Here is a 23,363-nt window from a genome sequence, read left to right on the forward strand (position 1 = left end):
GTCTTGCCAACTATTTACACCAATCCAAATTTTTTGTCACAGTATAGTTACTAATTAAAATTAAAAAAATCTTTATTGTTGATGATCTTAACCCTCAGTTTGCTCGTGCCTTTGAATTGCACTTTTCTACAGCCTTCCAAGCCTGTGTGCCAGGCCTACTTAAAAAATATTTACACCAATCATATTTGTTGTGACAGTATTCTAATAATTAAAAATTAAAATTTTTGGTAATAGTTGCTGTGATTTGAATCGTCAGTTTGCTGGTGCCATTGAATAGCACTTTCCTCCTGCCTTGCAGCCTGCTGTGAGCCAGGCCCACCTAGCCAATTGTTGTCAGCAATCATATTTCTGTTAACAGTATTGCAAAAATTGTCAATCATCACTGTTTAGACTGTCAGTAATCAGTCTCCTAGTTTCCTTGAATTGCATCTCCCTCCTGCCTGCCATCCTTTTGTGCCAGGCCGTCTTGCCAACTATTTACACCAATCCTAATTTTTTGTCACAGTATAGTTACTAATTAAAATTAAAAAAATCTTTATTGTTTATGATCTTAACCCTCAGTTTGCTCGTGCCTTTGAATTGCACTTTTCTACAGCCTTCCAAGCCTGTGTGCCAGGCCTACTTAAAAAATATTTACACCAATCATATTTGTTGTGACAGTATTCTAATAATTAAAAATTTAAATTTTTGGTAATAGTTGCTGTGATTTGAATCGTCAGTTTGCTGGTGCCATTGAATAGCACTTTCCTCCTGCCTTGCAGCCTGCTGTGAGCCAGGCCCACCTAGCCAATTGTTGTCAGCAATCATATTTCTGTTAACAGTATTGCAAAAATTGTCAATCATCACTGTTTAGACTGTCAGTAATCAGTCTCCTAGTGTCCTTGAATTGCATCTCCCTCCTGCCTGCCATCCTTTTGTGCCAGGCCGTCTTGCCAACTATTTACACCAATCCTAATTTTTTGTCACAGTATAGTTACTAATTAAAATTAAAAAAATCTTTATTGTTGATGATCTTAACCCTCAGTTTGCTCATGCCTTTGAATTGCACTTTTCTACAGTCTTCCAAGCCTGTGTGCCAGGCCTACTTAAAAAATATTTACACCAATCATATTTGTTGTGACAGTATTCTAATAATTAAAAAATTTAATTTTTGGTAATAGTTGCTGTGATTTGAATCGTCAGTTTGCTGGTGCCATTGAATAGCACTTTCCTCCTGCCTTGCAGCCTGCTGTGAGCCAGGCCCACCTAGCCAATTGTTGTCAGCAATCATATTTCTGTTAACAGTATTTCAAAAATTGTCAATCATCACTGTTTAGACTGTCAGTAATCAGTCTCCTAGTTTCCTTGAATTGCATCTCCCTCCTGCCTGCCATCCTTTTGTGCCAGGCCGTCTTGCCAACTATTTACACCAATCCAAATTTTTTGTCACAGTATAGTTACTAATTAAAATTAAAAAAATCTTTATTGTTTATGATCTTAACCCTCAGTTTGCTCGTGCCTTTGAATTGCACTTTTCTACAGCCTTCTAAGCCTGTGTGCCAGGCCTACTTAAAAAATATTTACACCAATCATATTTGTTGTGACAGTATTCTAATAATTAAAAATTTTAATTTTTGGTAATAGTGGCTGTGATTTGAATCGTCAGTTTGCTGGTGCCATTGAATAGCACTTTCCTCCTGCCTTGCAGCCTGCTGTGAGCCAGGCCCACCTAGCCAATTGTTGTCAGCAATCATATTTCTGTTAACAGTATTTCAAAAATTGTCAATCATCACTGTTTAGACTGTCAGTAATCAGTCTCCTAGTTTCCTTGAATTGCATCTCCCTCCTGCCTGCCATCCTTTTGTGCCAGGCCGTCTTGCCAACTATTTACACCAATCCAAATTTTTTGTCACAGTATAGTTACTAATTAAAATTAAAAAAATCTTTATTGTTGATGATCTTAATCCTCAGTTTGCTCGTGCTTTTGAATTTCACTTTTCTACAGCCTTCCAAGCCTGTGTGCCAGGCCTACTTAAAAAATATTTACACCAATCATATTTGTTGTGACAGTATTCTAATAATTAAAAATTTAAATTTTTGGTAATAGTTGCTGTGATTTGAATCCTCAGTTTGCTGGTGCCATTAAATAGCACTTTCCTCCTGCCTTGCAGCCTGCTGTGAGCCAGGCCCACCTAGCCAATTGTTGTCAGCAATCATATTTCTGTTAACAGTATTGCAAAAATTGTCAATCATCACTATTTAGACTGTCAGTAATCAGTCTCCTAGTGTCCTTGAATTGCATCTCCCTCCTGCCTGCCATCCTTTTGTGCCAGGCCGTCTTGCCAACTATTTACACCAATCCTAATTTTTTGTCACAGTATAGTTACTAATTAAAATTAAAAAAATCTTTATTGTTTATGATCTTAACCCTCAGTTTGCTCGTGCCTTTGAATTGCACTTTTCTACAGCCTTCTAAGCCTGTGTGCCAGGCCTACTTAAAAAATATTTACACCAATCATATTTGTTGTGACAGAATTCTAATAATTAAAAATTAAAATTTTTGGTAATAGTGGCTGTGATTTGAATCCTCAGTTTGCTGGTGCCATTGAATAGCACTTTGCTCCTGCCTTGCAGCCTGCTGTGAGCCAGGCCCACCTAGCCAATTGTTGTCAGCAATCATATTTCTGTTAACAGTATTTCAAAAATTGTCAATCATCACTGTTTAGACTGTCAGTAATCAGTCTCCTAGTTTCCTTGAATTGCATCTCCCTCCTGCCTGCCATCCTTTTGTGCCAGGCCGTCTTGCCAACTATTTACACCAATCCAAATTTTTTGTCACAGTATAGTTACTAATTAAAATTAAAAAAATCTTTATTGTTGATGATCTTAATCCTCAGTTTGCTCATGCTTTTGAATTTCAGTTTTCTACAGCCTTCCAAGCCTGTGTGCCAGGCCTACTTAAAAAATATTTACACCAATCATATTTGTTGTGACAGTATTCTAATAATTAAAAATTTAAATTTTTGGTAATAGTTGCTGTGATTTGAATCGTCAGTTTGCTGGTGCCATTAAATAGCACTTTCCTCCTGCCTTGCAGCCTGCTGTGAGCCAGGCCCACCTAGCCAATTGTTGTCAGCAATCATATTTCTGTTAACAGTATTACAAAAATTGTCAATCATCACTGTTCAGTAATCAGTCTCCTAGTGCCCTTGAATTGCATTTTCCTCCTGCCTGCCTGTGTGCCAGTCCCAACTAGCCAATTAGTGCCACCACTCATATTTATTGTAACAGGATTGGATTTTTTGTTAATCATAACTGTTTTGACTGTGATTCTTCAGTCTCCTAGTGCCATTGAATTGCAGTTTCCTTTCTCCCAGCGTGTGTGCCAGACATGCTCATTTGCCAAATAGTGCCAAACAATCATATTTGTTGCCACAGTACTAGTAATATTTCAAAAAATTAACAATTTGTAATTTTTAAAACATTGTATTTGGTTAGGCTAATCATGATGGCCATGTAGACCACCATGTAGTAATAAGAACAGTACTACCAAAATACAGCCAATGAAGGGCCTTAGGAAGACCGAGCCAAGGTTGGATTGTAGTATTTGGTTAGGCTAATCATGATGGCCATGTAGACCACCACCACCGAGAGTCCTGGAAGTAACAGGGATGATGAGATGAAAGTGCTAAGAATAGTACTACTTGAAACAACAGAGTTAGCCATGGGTGTTAATCCAAGACCGCTTGGATTTATTTTTGTATTGGGTGCAGCTAATCATGCAGGCCATATAGAGCTGACAACATTCAGTGTTGTATCAGCTATAAAAATAATAAGAACTGTACTATCAAAATACAGACAATGAAGGGCCTATGAAGACTGAGCAAAGGTTGGATTGTAGTATTTTGTTCGGCTAATCATGATGGCCATGTAGACCGCCCGTAACAGGGATGAAAGTGCTAAGAATAGTACTAATTGAAACAACAGAGTTAGCCATGGGTGTTAGTCTAAGATCACTCGGCTTTTTTTTTGGGTTTGGGTGCAGCTAATCATGAAGGCCAGATAGACCTGCCACCATTTGGTATTGTAACAGGTATGAAACTGCAAAGAACAGTACTACTTAACACAACCTACTTACCATGGGTCCCAGAGCATATGTTTGGTTGTTATATTTTGTAAGGGTAATCATGCAGGCCATATAGACCTCCACCAATAGGGTGAGTATGAGTAACAGCTATTAAAATGCGAAGGACATTACTAATTAACACAACATAGTTACCATGGGTCGCAGACCAAGAGCAGATGTCTTATTATTATATTTTGTATGGGTAATCATCCAGGCCGTATAGACCTCACCAAATAGGGGGAGTTACAGAGATTAAAGTGCTAAGAATGGTAGTACTTAAAACACAACCTCGTTAAAATAGGTAGCAGACCACATGTCTTATTATTATAATTTTTCAGGGTAATCTGGCAGGCCATATAGAACTCCCCCGATAGGGGGGGGGAACAGGGATTAAAGTGCTAAGAAAAGTACTAATTGACACAAGCTAGTTGGGTCCAAGAACGCATGTTTGATTATTAGAATTTATTAGGGTAATTATATATCTAACAAATCTATCTATTTCTCTTCTATCGATTCTATCTAACTATCAATCTATGTATATCTATCTATCACTATCAATCTATCTTCTGTCCGGGATGTTTTGAGACAGCCACTTTGGGAATGTTAGTTGATTTAGACCCATTATGGCTTAAAAGCAGACTCTGCATCAACTATGTAATTTTCCATGGGAGTTTTGCCAGGGACCCCCCTCCAGCATGCAACAGTCCAGGTGTTAGTACCCTTGAAACAACTTTTCCATCACTATTGTGGCCAGAAAGAGTCCTTGTAGGTTTTAAAGTTCGCCTGCCTATTGAATTCAATGGCGGTTCGCGCATTCGCGAACAATACCAGAAGTTCGAGTCCACGGTTCACGACATCACTAGTGAAGAGACCATTCTCCTGTGTGAAAAGATTGACTGTCGAGATAAGCTGCCTCCCAGTTTTTCACTCCTGGGATGTGAATCTCTAACAGAGAGCATTTATTCCTTTCTGCCCATGATACAATCTGGGACAGCATAGCTAGAGGACTGCTGGTCCCCTCTTGATTTATATATGCCATAGCAGTGACATTGACTGACTGAAAACACATGTACTTTTCCTTCTTGAGAAAGGGCCAGGACTGAAGTGCTTGTAGAATCACTCAGAGTTTGAAGATGTTTTTTGGTACCTCGCATTCAGAGGAGACCAAACTCTTTGTGCCCCAACCCAAAAGACTGGCACCTGTGGTTACAATAGCCCATGAAGGTCAAAGAAAAGATGCTCCAAGGGTCAAAAAGGGACTTTCCATCCACCATGTTAGATAGTTTGACTAAGGAATCCAGAACAATCTGTTGTTCCAACTGCAGATGATTCTTTGTCCTTTGCTTGAGCACAGACAGTTGGAGAGGCCGTAAATGAAGGTGGGCATATGGAACTGCATCTGAAGCCGCTACCATAAGGCCCATTACCTCCATGCATTGGACTACAGTTGGAGAAGGAGAACATTGAAGAAAATGACATGCCTTCTGCAGTTTAATTCTGTGAGAATCTGTCAAAAGAATCTATGTTGGCTACCAGAAAAGACACCTTTGTAGCTGGAGATAGAGTTCTTTGGAATATTGATCCAATAACCGTGATCCTGAAAGAATGACAAGAGTTTTTGAGTATCAGCAATCACTAGCGGCAGAGGAGTGTGAACTTGAATGTCATCCAGATATAGGGAAACTGATATGCCCTGTGCTCTGATTACCGTTAATAATGCTCCCAACATCTTTGTAAAGATGAGTGAAACTGTGACTAGACCAAAAGGAAGAGCATCAACAAAGGAATTTGGAAATAATTGTGCTTTATACAAAAAAATCATAACCACCATTAAAAAGGGTGGGCCTCATGGACTCTTGCCAATATGAAAGAAATTAATTTATCAGTTAAGTTCTTACATAAACTATGTTTTGTTTTCTTTCATGTAATTGGCAAGAGTCCATGAGCTAGTGACGTATGGGATAGCAATACCCAAGATGTGGAACTCAACGCAAGAGTCACTAGAGAGGGAGGGACAAAATAAAAACAGCAATTTCGCTGAAAAAAATAAATCCACAACCCAAATATAAGTTTATTCTCAAAAAATAAAAACTTAAATCATAAGAAGAATCAAACTGAAACAGCTGCCCGAAGAACCTTCCTACCAAAAACTGCTTCCGAAGAAGCAAACACATCAAAATGGTAGAATTTAGTAAATGTATGCAAAGAAAACCAAGATGCTGCTTTGCAATTCTGATCAACCGTAGCTTCATTCTTAAAAGCCCAAGAAGTGGAAACTGATCTAGTAGAATGAGCTGTAATTCTCTGAGGCGGGGCTTTACCCAACTCCAAATAAGCTTGATGAATCAAAAGCTTTAACCACGATGCCAAAGAAACAGCAGAAGCCTTCTGACCTTTCCTGGAACCAGAAAAGAAAACAAAGACTAGAAGTCTTCCTGAAATCTTTAGTGGCTTCAACATAATATTTCAGAGCTCTCACCACATCCAAAGAATGTAAAGATCTCTCCAAAGAATTCTTAGGATTAGGACACAAAGAAGGGACAACAATTTCTCTATTAATGTTGTTAGAATTCACAACCTTAGGTAAGAATTTAAATGAAGTCCACAAAACTGCCTTATCCTGATGAAAAATCAGAAAATGAGATTCACAAGAGAGAGCGGATAATTCAGAAACTCTTCTAGCAGAAGAGATGGCCAAAAGGAACAACACTTTCCAGGAAAGTAGTTTAATGTCCAAAGAATGCATAGGCTCAAATGGAGGAGCCTGCAAAGCCTTCAAAAACAAATTAAGACTCCAAGGAGGAGAGATTGATTTAATGACAGGCTTGATACGAACCAAAGCCTGTACAAAACAATGAATATCAGGAAGTTTAGCAATTTTCCTGTGAAATAAAACAGAAAGAGCAGAGATTTGTCCTTTCAAGGAACTTACAGACAAACCTTTATCCAAACCATCTTGAAGAAACTGTAAAATTCTAGGAATTCTAAAAGAATGCCAGGAGAATTTATGAGAAGACCACAATGAAATATAAGTCTTCCAAACTTGATAATAAATCTTTCTAGAAACAGATTTACGAGCCTGCAACATAGTATTAATCACTGAGTCAGAGAAACCTCTATGACTAAGCGTTCAATTTCCATACCTTCAAATTTAATTTGATTTGAGATCCTGATGGAAAAACGGACCTTGAGATAGGTCTGGCCTTAAAGGGACACTCAAGTCAAATTAAAACTTCATTATTCAGATACAGCATCCAATTTTAAACAACTTTCCAATTTACTTCCATTAACAAAATGTGCACAGTCTTTTAATATTTACACTTTTTGAGTCACCAGATCCTACTGAGCATGTGCAAGAGTTTACAGCATTTACGTATATGCATTTGTGATTGGCTGATGGCTGTCACATGATACAGGGGGAGTGGAAATAGACATAACTTTGCAATTTATTTAAAAAAAATCTATTACTCATTTGCAATTCAGACTAAGTGCTATTGCATTGCCTTCTTATCATGCATTTGTTGATTATGCAAATCTACTGTATTGACTGGTACTTTAATGGAAATGGCCAAGATTGGCAACTGGACATCCGAACAAGATCCGCATACCAAAACCTGTGAGGCCATGCTGGAGCCACCAGCAGCACAAATGATTGCTCCATGATGATTTTGGAGAGCACTCTTGGAAGAAGAACTAGAGGCGGGAAAACATAAGCAGGTCGATAACACCAAGGAAGTGTCAACGCATCCACTGCTTCCGCCTGAGGATCCCTGGACCTGGACAGGTACCTGGGAAGTTTCTAGTTTAGATGAGAAGCCATCAGATCTATTTCTGGAAGCCACCACATCTGAACAATTTGAGAAAACACATCTGGGTGAAGAGACCATTCTCCCGGATGTAAAGTCTGACGACTGAGATAATCCGCTTCCCAATTGTCTATACCTGGGATATGAACTGCAGAAATTAGACAGGAGCTGGATTCCGCCCAAACAAGTATCCGAGATACTTATTTCATAGCTTTAAGACTGTGAGTCCCACCCTGATGATTGACATATGCCACAGTTGTGATATTGTCTGTCTAAAAACAAATGAACGGTTCTCTCTTCAATAGAGGCCAAAACTGAAGAGCCCTGAGAATTGCACGGAGTTACAAAATATTGATTGGTAATCTCGCCTCTTGAGATTTCCAAACCCCTTGTGCTGTCAGAGATCCCCAAACCGCCCCCAACCTGAAAGAATTGCATCTGTTGTGATCACAGTCCAGGTTGGACGAACGAAAGAGGCCCCTAAAATTATACGATGGTGATCTAACCACCAAGTCAGAGCAAGTCGAACATTGGGATTTAAGGATATTAATTGTGATATTGTTGTATAATCCCTGCACCATTGGTTCAGCATACAAAGCTGGAGTGGTCTCATATGAAAACGAGCAAAGGGGATCGCGTCCGATGCTGCAGTCATGAGACCTAAAAATTCCATGCACATAGCTACTGAAGGGAATGACTGAGACTGAAGGTTCCGACAGGCTGCAACCAATTTCAAACGTCTCTTGTCTGTTAGAGACAAAGTCATGGACACTGAATCTATCTGGAAACCTAAAAAGGTTACCTTTGTCTGAGGAATCAAAGAACTATTTGGTAAATTGATCCTCCAACCATGTCTTTGAAGAAACAACACTAGTTGATTCACGTGAGATTCTGCAGAACGTAAAGACTGAGCGAGTACCAAGATAATGTCCAAATAAGGAAACACCGCAATACCCCGCTCTCTGATTACAGAGAGTAGGGCACCAAGAACCTTTGAAAAGATTCTTGGATCTGTTGCTAGGCCAAAAGGACGAGCAACAAATTGGTAATGCATGTCTAGAAAAGAGAATCTCAGGAACTGATAGTGATCCGGATGAATCGGAATATGAAGATATGCATCCTGTAAGTCTATTGTGGACATATAATGCCCTTGCTGAACAAAAGGCAGAATAGTCCTTATAGTCACCATCTTGAAAGTTGGTACTCTTACATATCGATTCAAAATCTTTAGATCAAAAACTGGTCTGAATGAATTTTCTTTCTTTGGGACAATGGATATATTTGAATAAAACCACAGGCCCTGTTCCTGAAACAAAACTGGCATGATTACCCCTGATAACTCCAGGTCTGAAACACACTTCAGAAAAGCCTGAGCCTTTACTGGGTTCACTGGAATGCGTGAGAGAAAAAAATCTTCACAGGTGGTCTTACTCTGAATCCTATTCTGTATCCGAGAGACAATACTCTGAATCCAATGATTTTGGACCGAACTGATCCAAACATCTTTGAAGAATTTTAATCTGCCCCCTACCAGCTGAGCTGGAATGAGGGCCGCACCTTCATGCAGACTTGGGGGGCTGGCTTTGATCTCTTAAAAGACTTGGATTTATTCCAATTTGAGGAAGGCTTCCAATTGGAAACAGATTCCTTTGGGGAAGGATTAGATTTATGTTCCTTATGTCGAAAGGAACGAAAACGGTTAAAAGCTTTAGATTTACCTTTAGGTTTTATATCCTGAGGCAAAAAAACTCCCTTCCCCCCAGTGACAGTTGAAATTATTGAATCCAACTGAGAACCAAATAATTTATTACCTTGGAAAGAAAGAGAAAGCAATCTGGATCTAGAAGTCATATAAGCATTCCAAGATTTGAGCCACAAAGCTCTTCTAGCTAAAATAGCTAAATACATAAATCCAACATCAATTTTGATGATATCAAAAATGGCATCACAAATGAAATTATTAGCATGTTGAATCAACTTAACAATGCTAGACAAATCATGATCTGATACTTGTTGCGCTAAAGTTTCCAACCAAAAAGTTGAAGCAGCTGCAACATCAGCCAAAGAAATTGCAGGCCTAAGAAGATGACCTGAATATAAATAAGCCTTCCTTAGATAAGATTCAAGTTTCCTATCTAAAGGATCTTTAAAATAAGTACTATCTTCTGTAGGAATAGTAGTACGTTTAGCAAGAGTGGAGATAGCCACATCAACTTTGGGGATCTTTTCCCAAAACTCCAATCTAACTGCTGGCAAAGGATACAATTTTTTAAACCTTGAAGAAGGAATAAAAGTAACACCAGGCCTATTCCATACTTTAGAAATCATATCGGAAATAGCATCAGGAACTGGAAAAACCTCTGGAATAACCACAGGAGGTTTATAAACAGAATTTAAATGTTTACTAGTTTTAATATCAAGAGGACTAGTTTCCTTCATATCCAATGTTATCAACACTTTTAGCAAAGAACGAATATACTCCATTTTAAATAAATAAGAGGATTTGTCAGTGTCAATATCGGAGGCAGGATCTTCTGAATCAGATAGAGCCTCATCAGAGAAGGATAAATCAGTATGTTGCCGGTCATTTGAAATTTCATCAACTCTATGAGAAGTTTTAAAAGACCTTTTAAGTTTATTAGAAGGCGGGATGGCAGACAAAGCCATCTGAATAGAATAAGAAATAAATTCTTTTAAATTTACAGGTATATCTTGTACATTAGATGTTGAGGGAACAGCAACAGGTAATGAACTACTACTGATGGATACATTTTCTGCATGTAAAAGTTTATCATGACAACTATTACAAACCACAGCTGGAGGTATAATCTCCACAAGTTTACAACAAATGCACTTAGCTTTGGTAGAACTGTTATCAGGAATCTGGGATGCAACAGTGAATTCTGAGACAGGATCAGATTGAGACATCTTGCAAATGTAAGAGAAAAAAAACATATAAAGCAAAATTATCAATTTCCTTATAGGACAGTTTCAGGAATGGGAAAAAATGCAACCAGCATAGCCCTTTGACATAGAAAAAGGCAAGAGGCAAATAAAAATGGGGTCTTAAATAATGAAAATATTTGGCGCCAAGTATGACGCGCAACAAACATAAAAATATTTGTTGGCGCAAAAAAGTCACACTCGCGTCATAGATGACGCAACCTTGTGAAGGACTCGGCGTCAACTAAGACGCCGGAAATGACGAATTTGCGTCAATGAACGTAACTTCGCGCCAAAAAATCTAGCGCCAAGAATGACGCAATAAACGTTGGCATTTTGCGCCCTCGCGAAAATGAGACTATACCCCAGGTAAATACATTTTCATAAAAAAGCATTTCCCAGATATGAAACTGACAGTCTGCACAAGGAAATATACTGAAAAAACTGAATTATGGCAAATATAAGTACAATACATATATTAAAAACTTTATATAAATACATAAAGTGCCAAACCATAGCCGAGAGTATCTTAAGTAATGAAAGCATACTTACCAAAAGACACCCATCCACATATAGCAGATAGCCCAACCAGTACTGAAACAGTTATCAGTAGAGGTAATGGAATATGAGAGTATATCGTCGATCTGAAAAGGGAGGTAGGAGATGAATCTCTACAACCGATAACAGAGAACCTATGAAATAGATCTCCCGTGAGGAAAACCATTGCATTCAATAGGTGATACTCCCTTCATATACCTCTGACATTCACTGTACTCTGAGAGGAAAACGGGCTTCAAAAAATCTGAGAAGCGCATATCAACGTAGAAATCTTAGCACAAACTTACTTCACCACCTCCATAGGAGGCAAAGTTTGTAAAACTGAATTGTGGGTGTGGTGAGGGGTGTATTTATAGGCATTTTGAGGTTTGGGAAACTTTGCCCCTCCTGGTAGGATTGCATATCCCATACGTCACTAGCTCATGGACTCTTGCCAATTACATGAAAGAAAGCACTATTTCCTGTCATGTACACCTACACAGATATCGCTTCAAGAAAGTGTGTGTGTGTGTGTATATATATATATATATATATATATATACACACACACATATACACACACATATAAATATACATACGCATACACATACAAACACTAGGTACATTAGGTACAGCCCTGCTGTGCACAGAAATGGTTCGTTTCACTACACTGCACGTCAGGTGGCTATAGTATTCGTATAAACACAGCAGAACAACCTTCCTACTATCAGTTAAGCATACAAACTACAGCAAGAATGGGAAAGAGCGGTGATCTAATTGACTTTGAATGTGGCATGATAGTAGGTGCAAGAAGTGCTGGACGAAGCATATCTTAAATGTCAGTACTCCTGAACTTTTTATGTACCACAGTTTCAAGGGTGTATCGAGAATGGTGCAATAAACAAAAAGCTTCCAGACACCGGCAGTCCTGTGGAAGAAAAATTATTGTTGATGAGAGTGGCCAGAGAATGGCTTGACCTGCGCAAGCAAAGACAGGACACAATTTTGTGAATCACTTCAAACTAGGCACACCTTGTCACGAATAGGCTACAACAGCAGGCTGCCACGTTTGGTGCCGTTGTTACCAAAAAACAATAGAGCACAACACCAGCACTGGATCATCAAAGACTGGAAAAAGGTTGCTTGGTCTGACGAGTCGAAGTTCCTAGTGCGTAATGTTGATGGAAGGCTCTAAATTTAGCGAAAACAGCATGAATCCATGGACCCGTCATGTCTGATAAAAACTGTGCAAGGTGGTGGGGGTGGTGTTATGGTGTGGGGAATGTTTTCCTGGCACACATAGGGTCCATTGATACCCCTAGATTCACGTCTGATTGCAATAGCGTACGTAAACATTGTTGCTGATCAAGTGCATCCGTCTATGTTGACAGTTTATCCTCAGGCAGATGTTTACTTCCAGCAGAATAATGCACCAATACACAAAGCCTGCATCACTATGGGATGGTTCCTGGAACATGATAATGAGTAAGTGTATGAGTCACACACACACATACACTATCACTCATTCACTAACTCATATACATACACCTACACAACACAATCACTCATACATATACAAAGACTCACTCACACAACCACTATATATATATATATATATATATATATATATATATATATATATATATATATATATATATATATATATATATATACACACACACACACACATATATATATACAGGTAGCCCTCGTTTTACAACGGTTCAATTTACACCGTTTCAGAATAACAACCTTTTTTTCCAGTCATGTGACTGCTATTGAAAAGCATTGAGAAGCAGTGCATTTATTAAAATAGCCAGTAGGTGGAGCTGTCCACTTGTGTTGCAGAAAAGCCAAGCAAGCTGAAATCAGTTTAACCAGACCTGAGCTATCAAGCAGATTTCAAAGGAACAAGATCTTCCTGTCTATAAATCAGTCCAGATTGCAACGCATAGAAAGAACTGTTTGCAGAAAAATGCAAGTGAAATCTGCGTTGTGTGATTATTTTATTAGGTTTATAATGCTGTTTAGCAAATGTTTTTGTTCATTTAACTTAGCTTAATTATATATTCTGTGTTGGGTGATTATTTTATTAGGTTTATAATGCTGTTTAGCATTTAAAGTCTTCATTTCAAAGCTTTAAAAATAATGTATTAGGTGTTACTTATGACAATTTTGAGAGGGGCCTGGAACCTAACTCCCTCACTTCCCATAGACTTACATTATAAACTGGGTTTCAATTTACAACCATTCCTTCTGGAACCTAACCCCGGCGTAAACTGAGGGCTACCTATATATATATATATATATATATATATATATATATATATATATATATATATATATATATATATATATATATATATATATATATATATATATATATATATAAATAATACATACACACATAGCTCAGGTGTCCATTGACATTAATAAAAATAATTTATCTGTATTGATTTCTTTATGAAAAAGTTGGAAGAAAAGTTGAAGACATTTAGCCAAAAAAAACAAGCATTTGAAGAACAAGCGGGGGTCAACAGCAACCTATTTCTTTCTGCCTAATTGCTTCACTGGTGTTTGGTTTGTAATTGCAATTTAGCCTACCATTGTACCATAAACCCCTCCTGCTCTCGTATTCTCCTGTGCACTGTACATTATCTAATCTTGTGGGAAGAAAGGCTCTATAAAATTACAGCATTTAATTTTTGTAATCAGAATGTCCCTTTCACTATACATATCTGTTGCGTATGTTTATTATAAAATCACAATAAAAAGAATTATCATTATGACATTTTTATTAAATAAAACTTTATTCAGTGTACTTCAAAAACAAAAAGGCAACTTCATATTTGTATTAAAAAATGTTTATATAGTAATCTTCATGTACCAGAAGGTGAGTAGGGAAACTACAGAAAAAAAAAATGAAATCTTGAATCAATGCAGAATCTTTTAATCTCCATTGAAGAAATAAATAAACAGTCTTGCCCATGGGTTTCCTGAAAAGGCCACAGATCAGCAGGAAAGATTAGAAAATATTTTTTCACTCTGCAGTGTTTGAACCAGTATCTAAAGAAAAGGAAAAAAAAATTAACCCAAAACTTAAAGAAAACAAAATACATAAATACATTTAATTTATATTTGAGTTGTAAAATTATGTTTATCTTCTTGTCACTGCGGTAGGCAGAAACTACCCAATACCCTTGCTGCCTACTCTTCTATTTATAAACTATCCCCCTTGAAGTGTTCAGTTCATTAATAGCTAAGCAATAATCAATTTAGAAAGATAAAGGTGATTCAGTGAGAAAGACGAAGCAACAGATTGTGTCTGTATTGGGCTTTATATTTTGAACATGAATAAACTGACTTGTATTTTCAACTTTACAAGGCTTAAAAGGACATGAAACCCAAAACATTTATTTCATGATTCAGATAGAGAATACAGTTTTAAGCAACTTTCCAATTTACTTCTTTTAATGTATTTTCTTTCTTCTCTTGTTATCCTGAAAGGTTCATCTATGAAAGCTCAGGAACAGCAAAGAACCTAGGTTCTAACTGCCGATTGGTGGCTACTTATATAACAAAACGATTGTCATTGGCTCACCCATGTGTTCAGTCAGCAACCAGTAGTGCATTGCTGCTCATTCAACAAAGTATACTGAGAGAACGAAGAAAAATTGATAATAGGAATAAATTAAAAGTTGCTTAAAATTGCCTGCTTTATCTGAATCATGAAAGAAAAAATCCCTTTAACATTTCTTCCTAGCTACAGCTGACATGAAGTTAAAGCCTCATCTATCAACATCTTTAAAAAAAGAACATAAAAAATTAATAAATACATGAATACAATATACTGCAAAATGTTGATATTGTCTAAGACAGCAATAATGAAAACAAAAAAATCTGAAGAAATGTGAACTAAAATTATATTCACTGTTAAATCCAATTTCTTCTCACCAAGGGCACTATGATCAAAAACTTGCTGACATAGGGCTAGATTACGAGTGGCGTGCTAGCTGTAGCGTGCAAGCGAAAAGGGGTTTATCGCGGGTGTCTGCATATTACAAGTTGAAAGTGAACAAGTTCACTCGAGTGCAATTTAATGTGCAACGTGATAGTGCAACTTCAGAGCTCTGCTTAAAGGGACATTATACACTAGATTTTGCTTTGCATAAATGTTTTATAGATGATCCATTTATAAAGCCTATACAGCTTTTTTTTTTTTAAATGTATAGTTTTGCTTCTTTTTAAATATCATTGCGATAATTTTAAGACTCCTAACCAAGCCCCAAAGTTTTAGGAGAATACTGATGAATACTTACTCCAGCTTGCTTCTGTTTGTGTAGAGTCTTTTCATATGCAGAGTAAGGGGGGGGGGGGGGGGGGGTTTGCTATAGAACCATTTTCAGTGGGTGTTCCAGCTAACATTTTTAACAGTGCTAAACTGGGAGCTTCTAAGTAAGTTTTTATTAGATTAGTATCTATGCATATTCTTTATAGTAGTGTCTATTACATGCAGTTAAATGAAAATTGGTGTATACTGTCCCTTTAACTGCAAAGAACAAAAAGAGGAGTCCCGGATCCAAAGATAAAAAAACTTAAAAATGTATTGGTCATTCAAAATAGTAGATATATATATATATATATATATATATATATATATATATAAAGTATACCCTCTGAATTCTATGTTTTTACGTATCAGGACATAATAAAAATCTGGTCCTTAGCAGGTCTTAAAAATAGGTAAATACAACCTCAGATGGCCAACATATTACACTGTGTCATGATTTATTTAACAAAAATAAAGCCAAAATGGAGAAGCCAAGTGGGAAAAAATAAGTACACCTTATGATTCAATAGCTTGTAGAATCACCTTTAGCAGCAATAACTTGAAGCAATCATTTTCTGTATAACTTAATCAGTCTCTCACATCATTGTGGAGGAATTTTGTCCCACTCTTCTTTACAACGTTGCTTCAGTTCATTGAGGTTTGCAGGCATTCGTTTATGCACAGTTATCTTAAGGTCCCGCCATAGCATTTCAATCGGTTTGAGGTCTGGTCTTTGACTGGGCCATTGCAAACACCTTGATTTTTTCAGCCATTCTGTTGTAGATTTGCTGGTGTGCTTGGGATCATTGTCCTGTTGCATGACGCAATTTCAGCCAAGCTTAAGCTGTCAGACAGATGGCCTCACATTTGACTCTAGAATACTTTGGTATACAGAGGAGTTCATGTTGACTCAATGACTGCAAGTTGGCCAGGTCCTGTGGCTGCAAAACAAGCCCAAATCATCACCCCTCCACCAATGTGCTTGACAGTTGGTACAAGGTTTTTGTGCGGATATGCTGTGTTTGGTTTTCGCTAAACATGATGCTGTGCATTATGGCAAAACATCTCTACTTTGTTTCTGTCTATCCAAAGGACATTGTTAGAGAAGTCTTTAGGTTTGTTCCAGAAGTCTTGTGGTCTGTTCAGATGCAACTTTGCAAACCTAAGCAATGTTGCCATGTTCCTTTTAGAGAGAAGAGGCTTTCCCCTGGCAACCGTTCCATACAAACCATACTTATTCAGTCTTTTTCTAATTGTACTGTCATGAACTTTAACATGCCAACTTAGCCTGTAGAGCAGTGCTTTCCAAACTGTGTCGGCAGCAGTGTGTAGGTGTGTCCCTGCTTCAGCACAAATTTCTTTTTAAATTTCTTTTTGGTTTCTGACTTTCCGCCTGCCTGCTACGCATATCACATGGTTGACACGTGATTGATACCTAGGGGGACACAGATCATCTTAACCTATTGGCGCAGCTCAGTGGGAACTGAAACTATTCCCATTGGCGTCACATTGACTCCTCACTGCACGTGTAGTCTAATTAATTGGCTCGTGACTGCATGTATAGTCAGTGAGTGGAACAGCAGTGTGTATGCAGCGTGGGCAGTAGTCTATCGGACTCACCGAGCTCTGAGGGCGGCAGCTTAAACGCTGAGCTTAAGTCAGTGGGGGGGGGGGGTTTGCACCTAGCTCCCAGTAGTGCATTGCTGCTCCTGCTCTTGATATATGGATAGGAAGTGGAAGCTTAAAAATGCATAATGATGAAATGCGAGTGTCTTTATCTAATATTCCACCAAATATTCCGAAATTGTGTTCATCCCATCAACCTCATACATCCCATTAAAATAGTAAGTAGCTATTGGTGTTATTAAACTTTTTTTTTAATTCTTGCACATACATACTGTTACATGTAAACACATTTCATTATTATATCATTTATGTATGTGTCCGTATCTCTTAAAACAGTTTAACCTCCTTTTTGCTAGTACAACTAAATTACTGTGTCGCGAAATGATGTAGGTCTAAAAAGTGTGTCACCAACATGAAAAGTTTGGAAAGATCTGCTGTATGAGTATGAGATGTAACGCTTGGGTTTTTTGCAATTTCTCTGAGCATTGCACAATCTGACCTTGGGGGTGAATTTGCTGGGATGTCCACTCCTGGGAAGATTGGCAACTGTCTTGAATAATCTTTCTCACTATAGAATGATGGACTTTAAATTGTTTGGAAATTGCCTTATAACCCTTCCCAGATTGATAGGCAGCAACAATTGCTTCTCTAAGATCATTGCTGATGTCTTTCCATGGCATTGTGTTACCACTCACCTGAATGATCAGGACAAGCAAACTGCTAAAACCACAGCTTTTATAGAGATGGTCACACTTGCTGATGATCAATTAATCAAGGGCATTTGATTAGCAGCACCTGGCTGCTACTTACCCTTACTGCTTCCATTGGAATTAAGAGGCTCACATTGTTTTTCACAAATGGTTTCTCCATTTTGGCTTTGTTTTTGTTAAATAATTAATGACACAGTGTAATATGTTATGTTTTGTTGTTCATTTGAGGTTGTATTTACATATTTTTAAGACCTTCTAAGGACCAGATGATTTTTATTATGTCCTGATACGTAAAACCATAGAATTCAAAGAGGGTCTACTTTCTTTTTTTTCTGCATGACTAAGTGCATTGGAGCCCTTTGCAGATCAAGTAGTTGAAAACATGAAATATATTTATGCAATATTCATCTATACTATAATCGCGTTTGTAACGCGTCTGTCGCCGTCGGCAGTTGCGCACACATCCTCAAAGGAATGTTGGCAGTGAGAGGCAGCCAACAGGTGGATTCTTTCACCACCCTGCCATTTTCGGAATCCACCGAGATTCAGCGAAGACAAACGGAGCAATACAAAAAAAATAAAAAAAATAACCGCCCGCAATTAAGTATTAAAGAACAAAAAAAACAAAAACACCTAACCGCACACAATAAGTATTTTTTAAAAAAAAAAAACGACCCCCCCCCCCGCACAAAGTATTAAGAAAAAAAATATATTAATCTCTAAATCCACCAGCCAAAACATCGCAAACTACACAATACATCTATTGACCCCTAATCCGCCAACCCCCCACAACACATTAAACCTAATTTACCTATTAACTCCTAAACCGCCAACGCAAAAAACTAATTTAATGACTTAGCCCCCTAACCTAACACCCCCTAAATTAACCCCTTAATTACATAAAAAAAATTACTACATAATTACAATTAAAATAAAAAAAAAATTACATTACATTAATCTAAAATTACAGAAAATAAAAAAGCTAACATTGCAAAAAAACAGAATTTATGTTTACCTGATAAATTTCTTTCTCCTACGGTGTCCCCGGTCCACGGCTTCATCCTTACTTGTGGGATATTCTCTTCCCCTACAGAAAATGGCAAAGAGAGCACACAGCAAGAGCTGTCCATATAGTCCCCCCTCTGGCTCCGCCCCCCAGTCAGACCGACGGTTAGGAGAAAAAGGAGAAACTATAGGGTGCCGTGGTGACTGTAGTGTGTGGAATAAAAAAATTTCAAACCTGACTAAAAGCCAGGGCGGGCCGTGGACCGGACACACCGTAGGAGAAAGAAATTTATCAGGTAAGCATAAATTCTGTTTTCTCCTACATTGGTGTGTCCGGTCCACGGCTTCATCCTTACTTGTGGGAACCAATACCAAAGCTTAAGGACACGGATGAAGGGAGGAAGCAAGTCAGGTTACCTAAACGGAAGGCACCACGGCTTGCAAAACCTTTCTCCCAAAAACAGCCTCCGAAGAAGCATAAGTATCGAATTTGTAAAATTTGGCAAAAGTATGCAGAGAAGACCAAGTCGCTGCCTTACAGATCTGATCAACAGAAGCCTTGTTCTTGAAGGCCCATGTGGAAGCCACAGCTCTAGTAGAGTGAGCTGTAATTCGTTCAGGAGGCTGCCGTCCGGCAGTCTCATAAGCCAATCGGATGATGCTTTTCAGCCAAAAGGAAAGAGAGGTAGCAGTAGCTTTCTGCCCTCTCCTCTTACCAGAATAAACGACAAACAAAGATGATGTTTGTCTGAAATCCTTTGTTGCTTCTAAATAGAATTTTAAAGCACGGACCACATCTAGGTTGTGTAACAAACGTTCCTTCTTTGAAACTGGATTTGGACATAGGGAAGGAACAACTATTTCCTGGTTAATATTCCTGTTGGAAACTACTTTTGGAAGAAAACCAGGTTTGGTACGTAAAACTACCTTATCTGCATGAAATACCAGATAGGGAGAAGTACACTGCAAAGCAGATAATTCAGAAACTCTTCTAGCAGAAGAAATAGCAACTAAAAACAGAACTTTCCAAGATAGTAACTTAATATCTATGGAATGCAAAGGTTCAAACGGAACCCCTTGAAGAACTGAAAGAACTAAGTTTAGACTCCATGGAGGAGTCATAGGTCTGTAAACAGGCTTGATTCTAACGCCTGTACAAACGCTTGTACATCTGGCACGGCTGCCAGACGTTTGTGCAACAAGACAGACAGAGCAGATATCTGTCCCTTTAGAGAACTAGCTGACAGACCTTTCTCCAAACCCTCTTGGAGAAAGGAAAGAATCCTAGGGATTTTGATTTTACTCCAAGAAAAACCCTTGGATTCGCATCAACGGATATATTTGTGCCATATCTTATGGTAAATCTTCCTAGTCACAGGCTTTCTGGCTTGAACCAGAGTATCTATAACTGAATCTGAAAACCCACGCTTAGATAGAATCAAGCGTTCAATTTCCAAGCAGTCAGTTGCAGAGAGACTAGATTTGGATGTTCGAATGGACCTTGTACTAGAAGATCCTGTCTCAAAGGTAGCTTCCATGGTGGAGCCGATGACATATTCACCAGGTCTACATACCAAGTCCTGCGTGGCCACGCAGGAGCTATTAGGATCACCGAGGCCTTCTCCTGTTTGATCCTGGCTACCAGCCTGGGAAGGAGAGGGAACGGTGGAAACACATAAGCTAGATTGAACGACCGAGGCGCCACTAATGCATCCACCAGTGTCGCCCTGGGATCCCTGGATCTGGACCCGTATCGAGGAACTTTGAAGTTCTGACTAGACGCCATCAGATCCATGTCTGGAATGCCCCATAATTGAGTTAACTGGGCAAAGACCTCCGGGTGGAGTTCCCACTCCCCCGGATGGAAAGTCTGACGACTCAAATAATCCGCCTCCCAGTTGTCTACCCCTGGGATGTGGATTGCAGATAGGTGGCAGGAGTGATCCTCCGCCCATTTGATGATCTTGGATACCTCTGTCATCGCCAAGGAACTCTTTGTTCCCCCCTGATGATTGATGTACGCTACAGTCGTCATGTTGTCCGACTGAAATCTTATGAATCTGGCCTTCGCTAGGTGAGGCCAGGCCAGGAGCGCATTGAATATCGCTCTCAGTTCCAAAATGTTTAACGGAAGAAGGGACGCTTCACGAGACCATAGACCCTGAGCTTTCAGGGAGTCCCAGACCGCACCCCAGCCTAAGAGACTGGCGTCGGTCATGACGATGACCCACTCTGGTCTGCGGAAACTCATTCCCTGAGACAGGTGATCCTGAGTCAGGTGATCCTGAGTCAACCACCAGCGGAGTGAGTCTCTGGTTACCTAGTCTACTTGAATCTGGGGAGACAAGTCTGCATAATCCCCATTCCACTGTTTGAGCATGCACAGTTGCAATGGTCTTAGATGAATTTGAGCAAAAGGAACCACGTCCATTGCTGCAACCATTAGTCCTATTACCTCCATGCACTGAGCTATGGAAGGCTGAGGAATAGATTGAAGCGTTTAGAAGTTTTAATTTTCTGACCTCTGTCAGAAAAATTTTCATTTCTACAGAATCTATTATTGTTCCCAGAAAGGGAACCCTTGTAGACGGGGACAGGGAACTCTTTTCTACGTTCACCTTCCACCCGTGGGACCTGAGAAAAGCTAATACAATGTCTGTATGAGCCCTTGATCTGGAAAGGGACGACGCTTGGATTAGGATCTCGTCTAAGTAAGGTGCCACCGCAATGCCCCTCGGTCTTAGAACCGCTAGTAGGGACCCTAGCACCTTTGTGAAAATTCTGGGAGCAGTGACTAAACCGAACGGAAGAGCCATGAACTGGTAATGTTTGTCCAGAAAGGCGAACCATAGGAACTGATGATGATCTTTGTGGATAGGAATATGTAGGTACGCATCCTTTAAGTCCACGGTAGTCATGTATTGACCCTCCTGGATTGTTGGTAAAATCGTTCGAATGGTTTCCATTTTGAATGATGGAACTCTGAGGAATTTGTTTAGAATTTTTAAATCCAGAATTGGCCTGAAAGTTCCCTCTTTTTTGGGAACTACGAACAGGTTTGAGTAAAACCCCAGACCTTGTTCCGCTGTTGGAACTGGGTGTATCACTCCCATCTTTAATAGGTCTCCTACGCAATGTAAGAATGCCTGTCTCTTTATCTGGTCTGAAGATAAGCGAGACATGTGGAACCTTCCCCTTGGAGGAAGTTCCTTGAACTCTAGAAGATACCCCTGAGAGGGATCCAGAACATCTCTTGCCCAAGCCTGAGCAAAGAGAGAAAGTCTGCCCCCTACTAGATCTGATCCCGGATCGGGGGCTACCCCTTCATGCTGTCTTGGTAGCAGCAGCAGGCTTCTTGGCCTGTTTACCCTTGTTCCAGCCTTGCATTGGTTTCCATGCTGGTTTAGGCTGGGAAGCGTTACCCTCTTGTCTAGAGGCTGCAGAGTTAGGAGACGGTCCGTTTCTGAAATTGCGAAAGGAACGAAAATTAGAATTGTTCTTAGCTTTGAAAAGCCTATCCTGTGGGAGGGCATGGCCCTTTCCCCCAGTGATGTCTGAAATAATCTCCTTCAATTCTGGCCCAAAAAGGGTCTTACCCTTGAAAGGAATATTAAGCAGTTTTGTCTTGGACGACACATCCGCCGACCAAGATTTTAGCCAAAGCGCTCTGCGCGCCACTATAGCAAAACCTGGATTTTTCGCCGCTAATTTAGCCAATTGAAAAGCGGCATCTAAAATAAAGGAATTAGCCAACTTTAGTGCGTGAATTCTGTCCATGACTTCCTCATATGGAGTCTCCTTATGGAGCGAATTTTCTAGTTCCTGGAACCAAAAAGATGCCGCTGTGGTGACAGGAATAATGCACGAAATTGGTTGGAGAAGGAAACCTTGCTGAACAAATATCTTTTTAAGCAATCCTTTAAATTTTTTATCCATAGGATCTTTGAAAACACAACTGTCCTCAATGGGAATAGTTGTGCGCTTGGCCAACGTAGAAACTGCCCCCCTCAACCTTAGGGACTGTTTGCCATGCGTCCCTTCTGGGGTCGACAATGGGGAACATTTTCTTAAATATAGGAGGTGGGACAAAAGGTATACCTGGCTTCTCCCACTCCTTGGTCACTATGTCCGCCACCCTCTTGGGTATCGGAAAGGCATCAGCGTGCACAGGGACCACTAGGAATTTGTCCATTTTGCACAATTTCTATGGAATCACCAAAGAGTCACAATCATCAAGAGTAGTTAGCACCTCCTTAGGCAGGGCGCGGAGATGTTCTAACTTAAATTTAAATGCCACAATA

At 39.2% G+C, this 23,363-nt stretch overlaps 1 protein-coding gene across 3 annotated transcripts in view; it reads right to left on the reverse strand.

The window, feature by feature from the left end:
• Window positions 1-14,168: 14,168 nt before the first annotated feature.
• GTF2A2 (general transcription factor IIA subunit 2) overlaps window positions 14,169-23,363 on the reverse strand; it is a 42,791-nt gene continuing 33,596 nt past the window's right edge. For all 3 annotated transcript variants that reach the window (XM_053717564.1, XM_053717565.1, XM_053717566.1), the window contains exon 5: window positions 14,169-14,457. In XM_053717564.1, the coding sequence (XP_053573539.1) occupies window positions 14,432-14,457 (26 nt within the window). In that variant the 3' untranslated portion in view covers window positions 14,169-14,431. The remainder of the gene's footprint in view (window positions 14,458-23,363) is intronic.

The sequence above is a fragment of the Bombina bombina genome, chromosome 6, assembly GCF_027579735.1.
Source record: "Bombina bombina isolate aBomBom1 chromosome 6, aBomBom1.pri, whole genome shotgun sequence".
Lineage (NCBI taxonomy): Eukaryota > Metazoa > Chordata > Amphibia > Anura > Bombinatoridae > Bombina > Bombina bombina.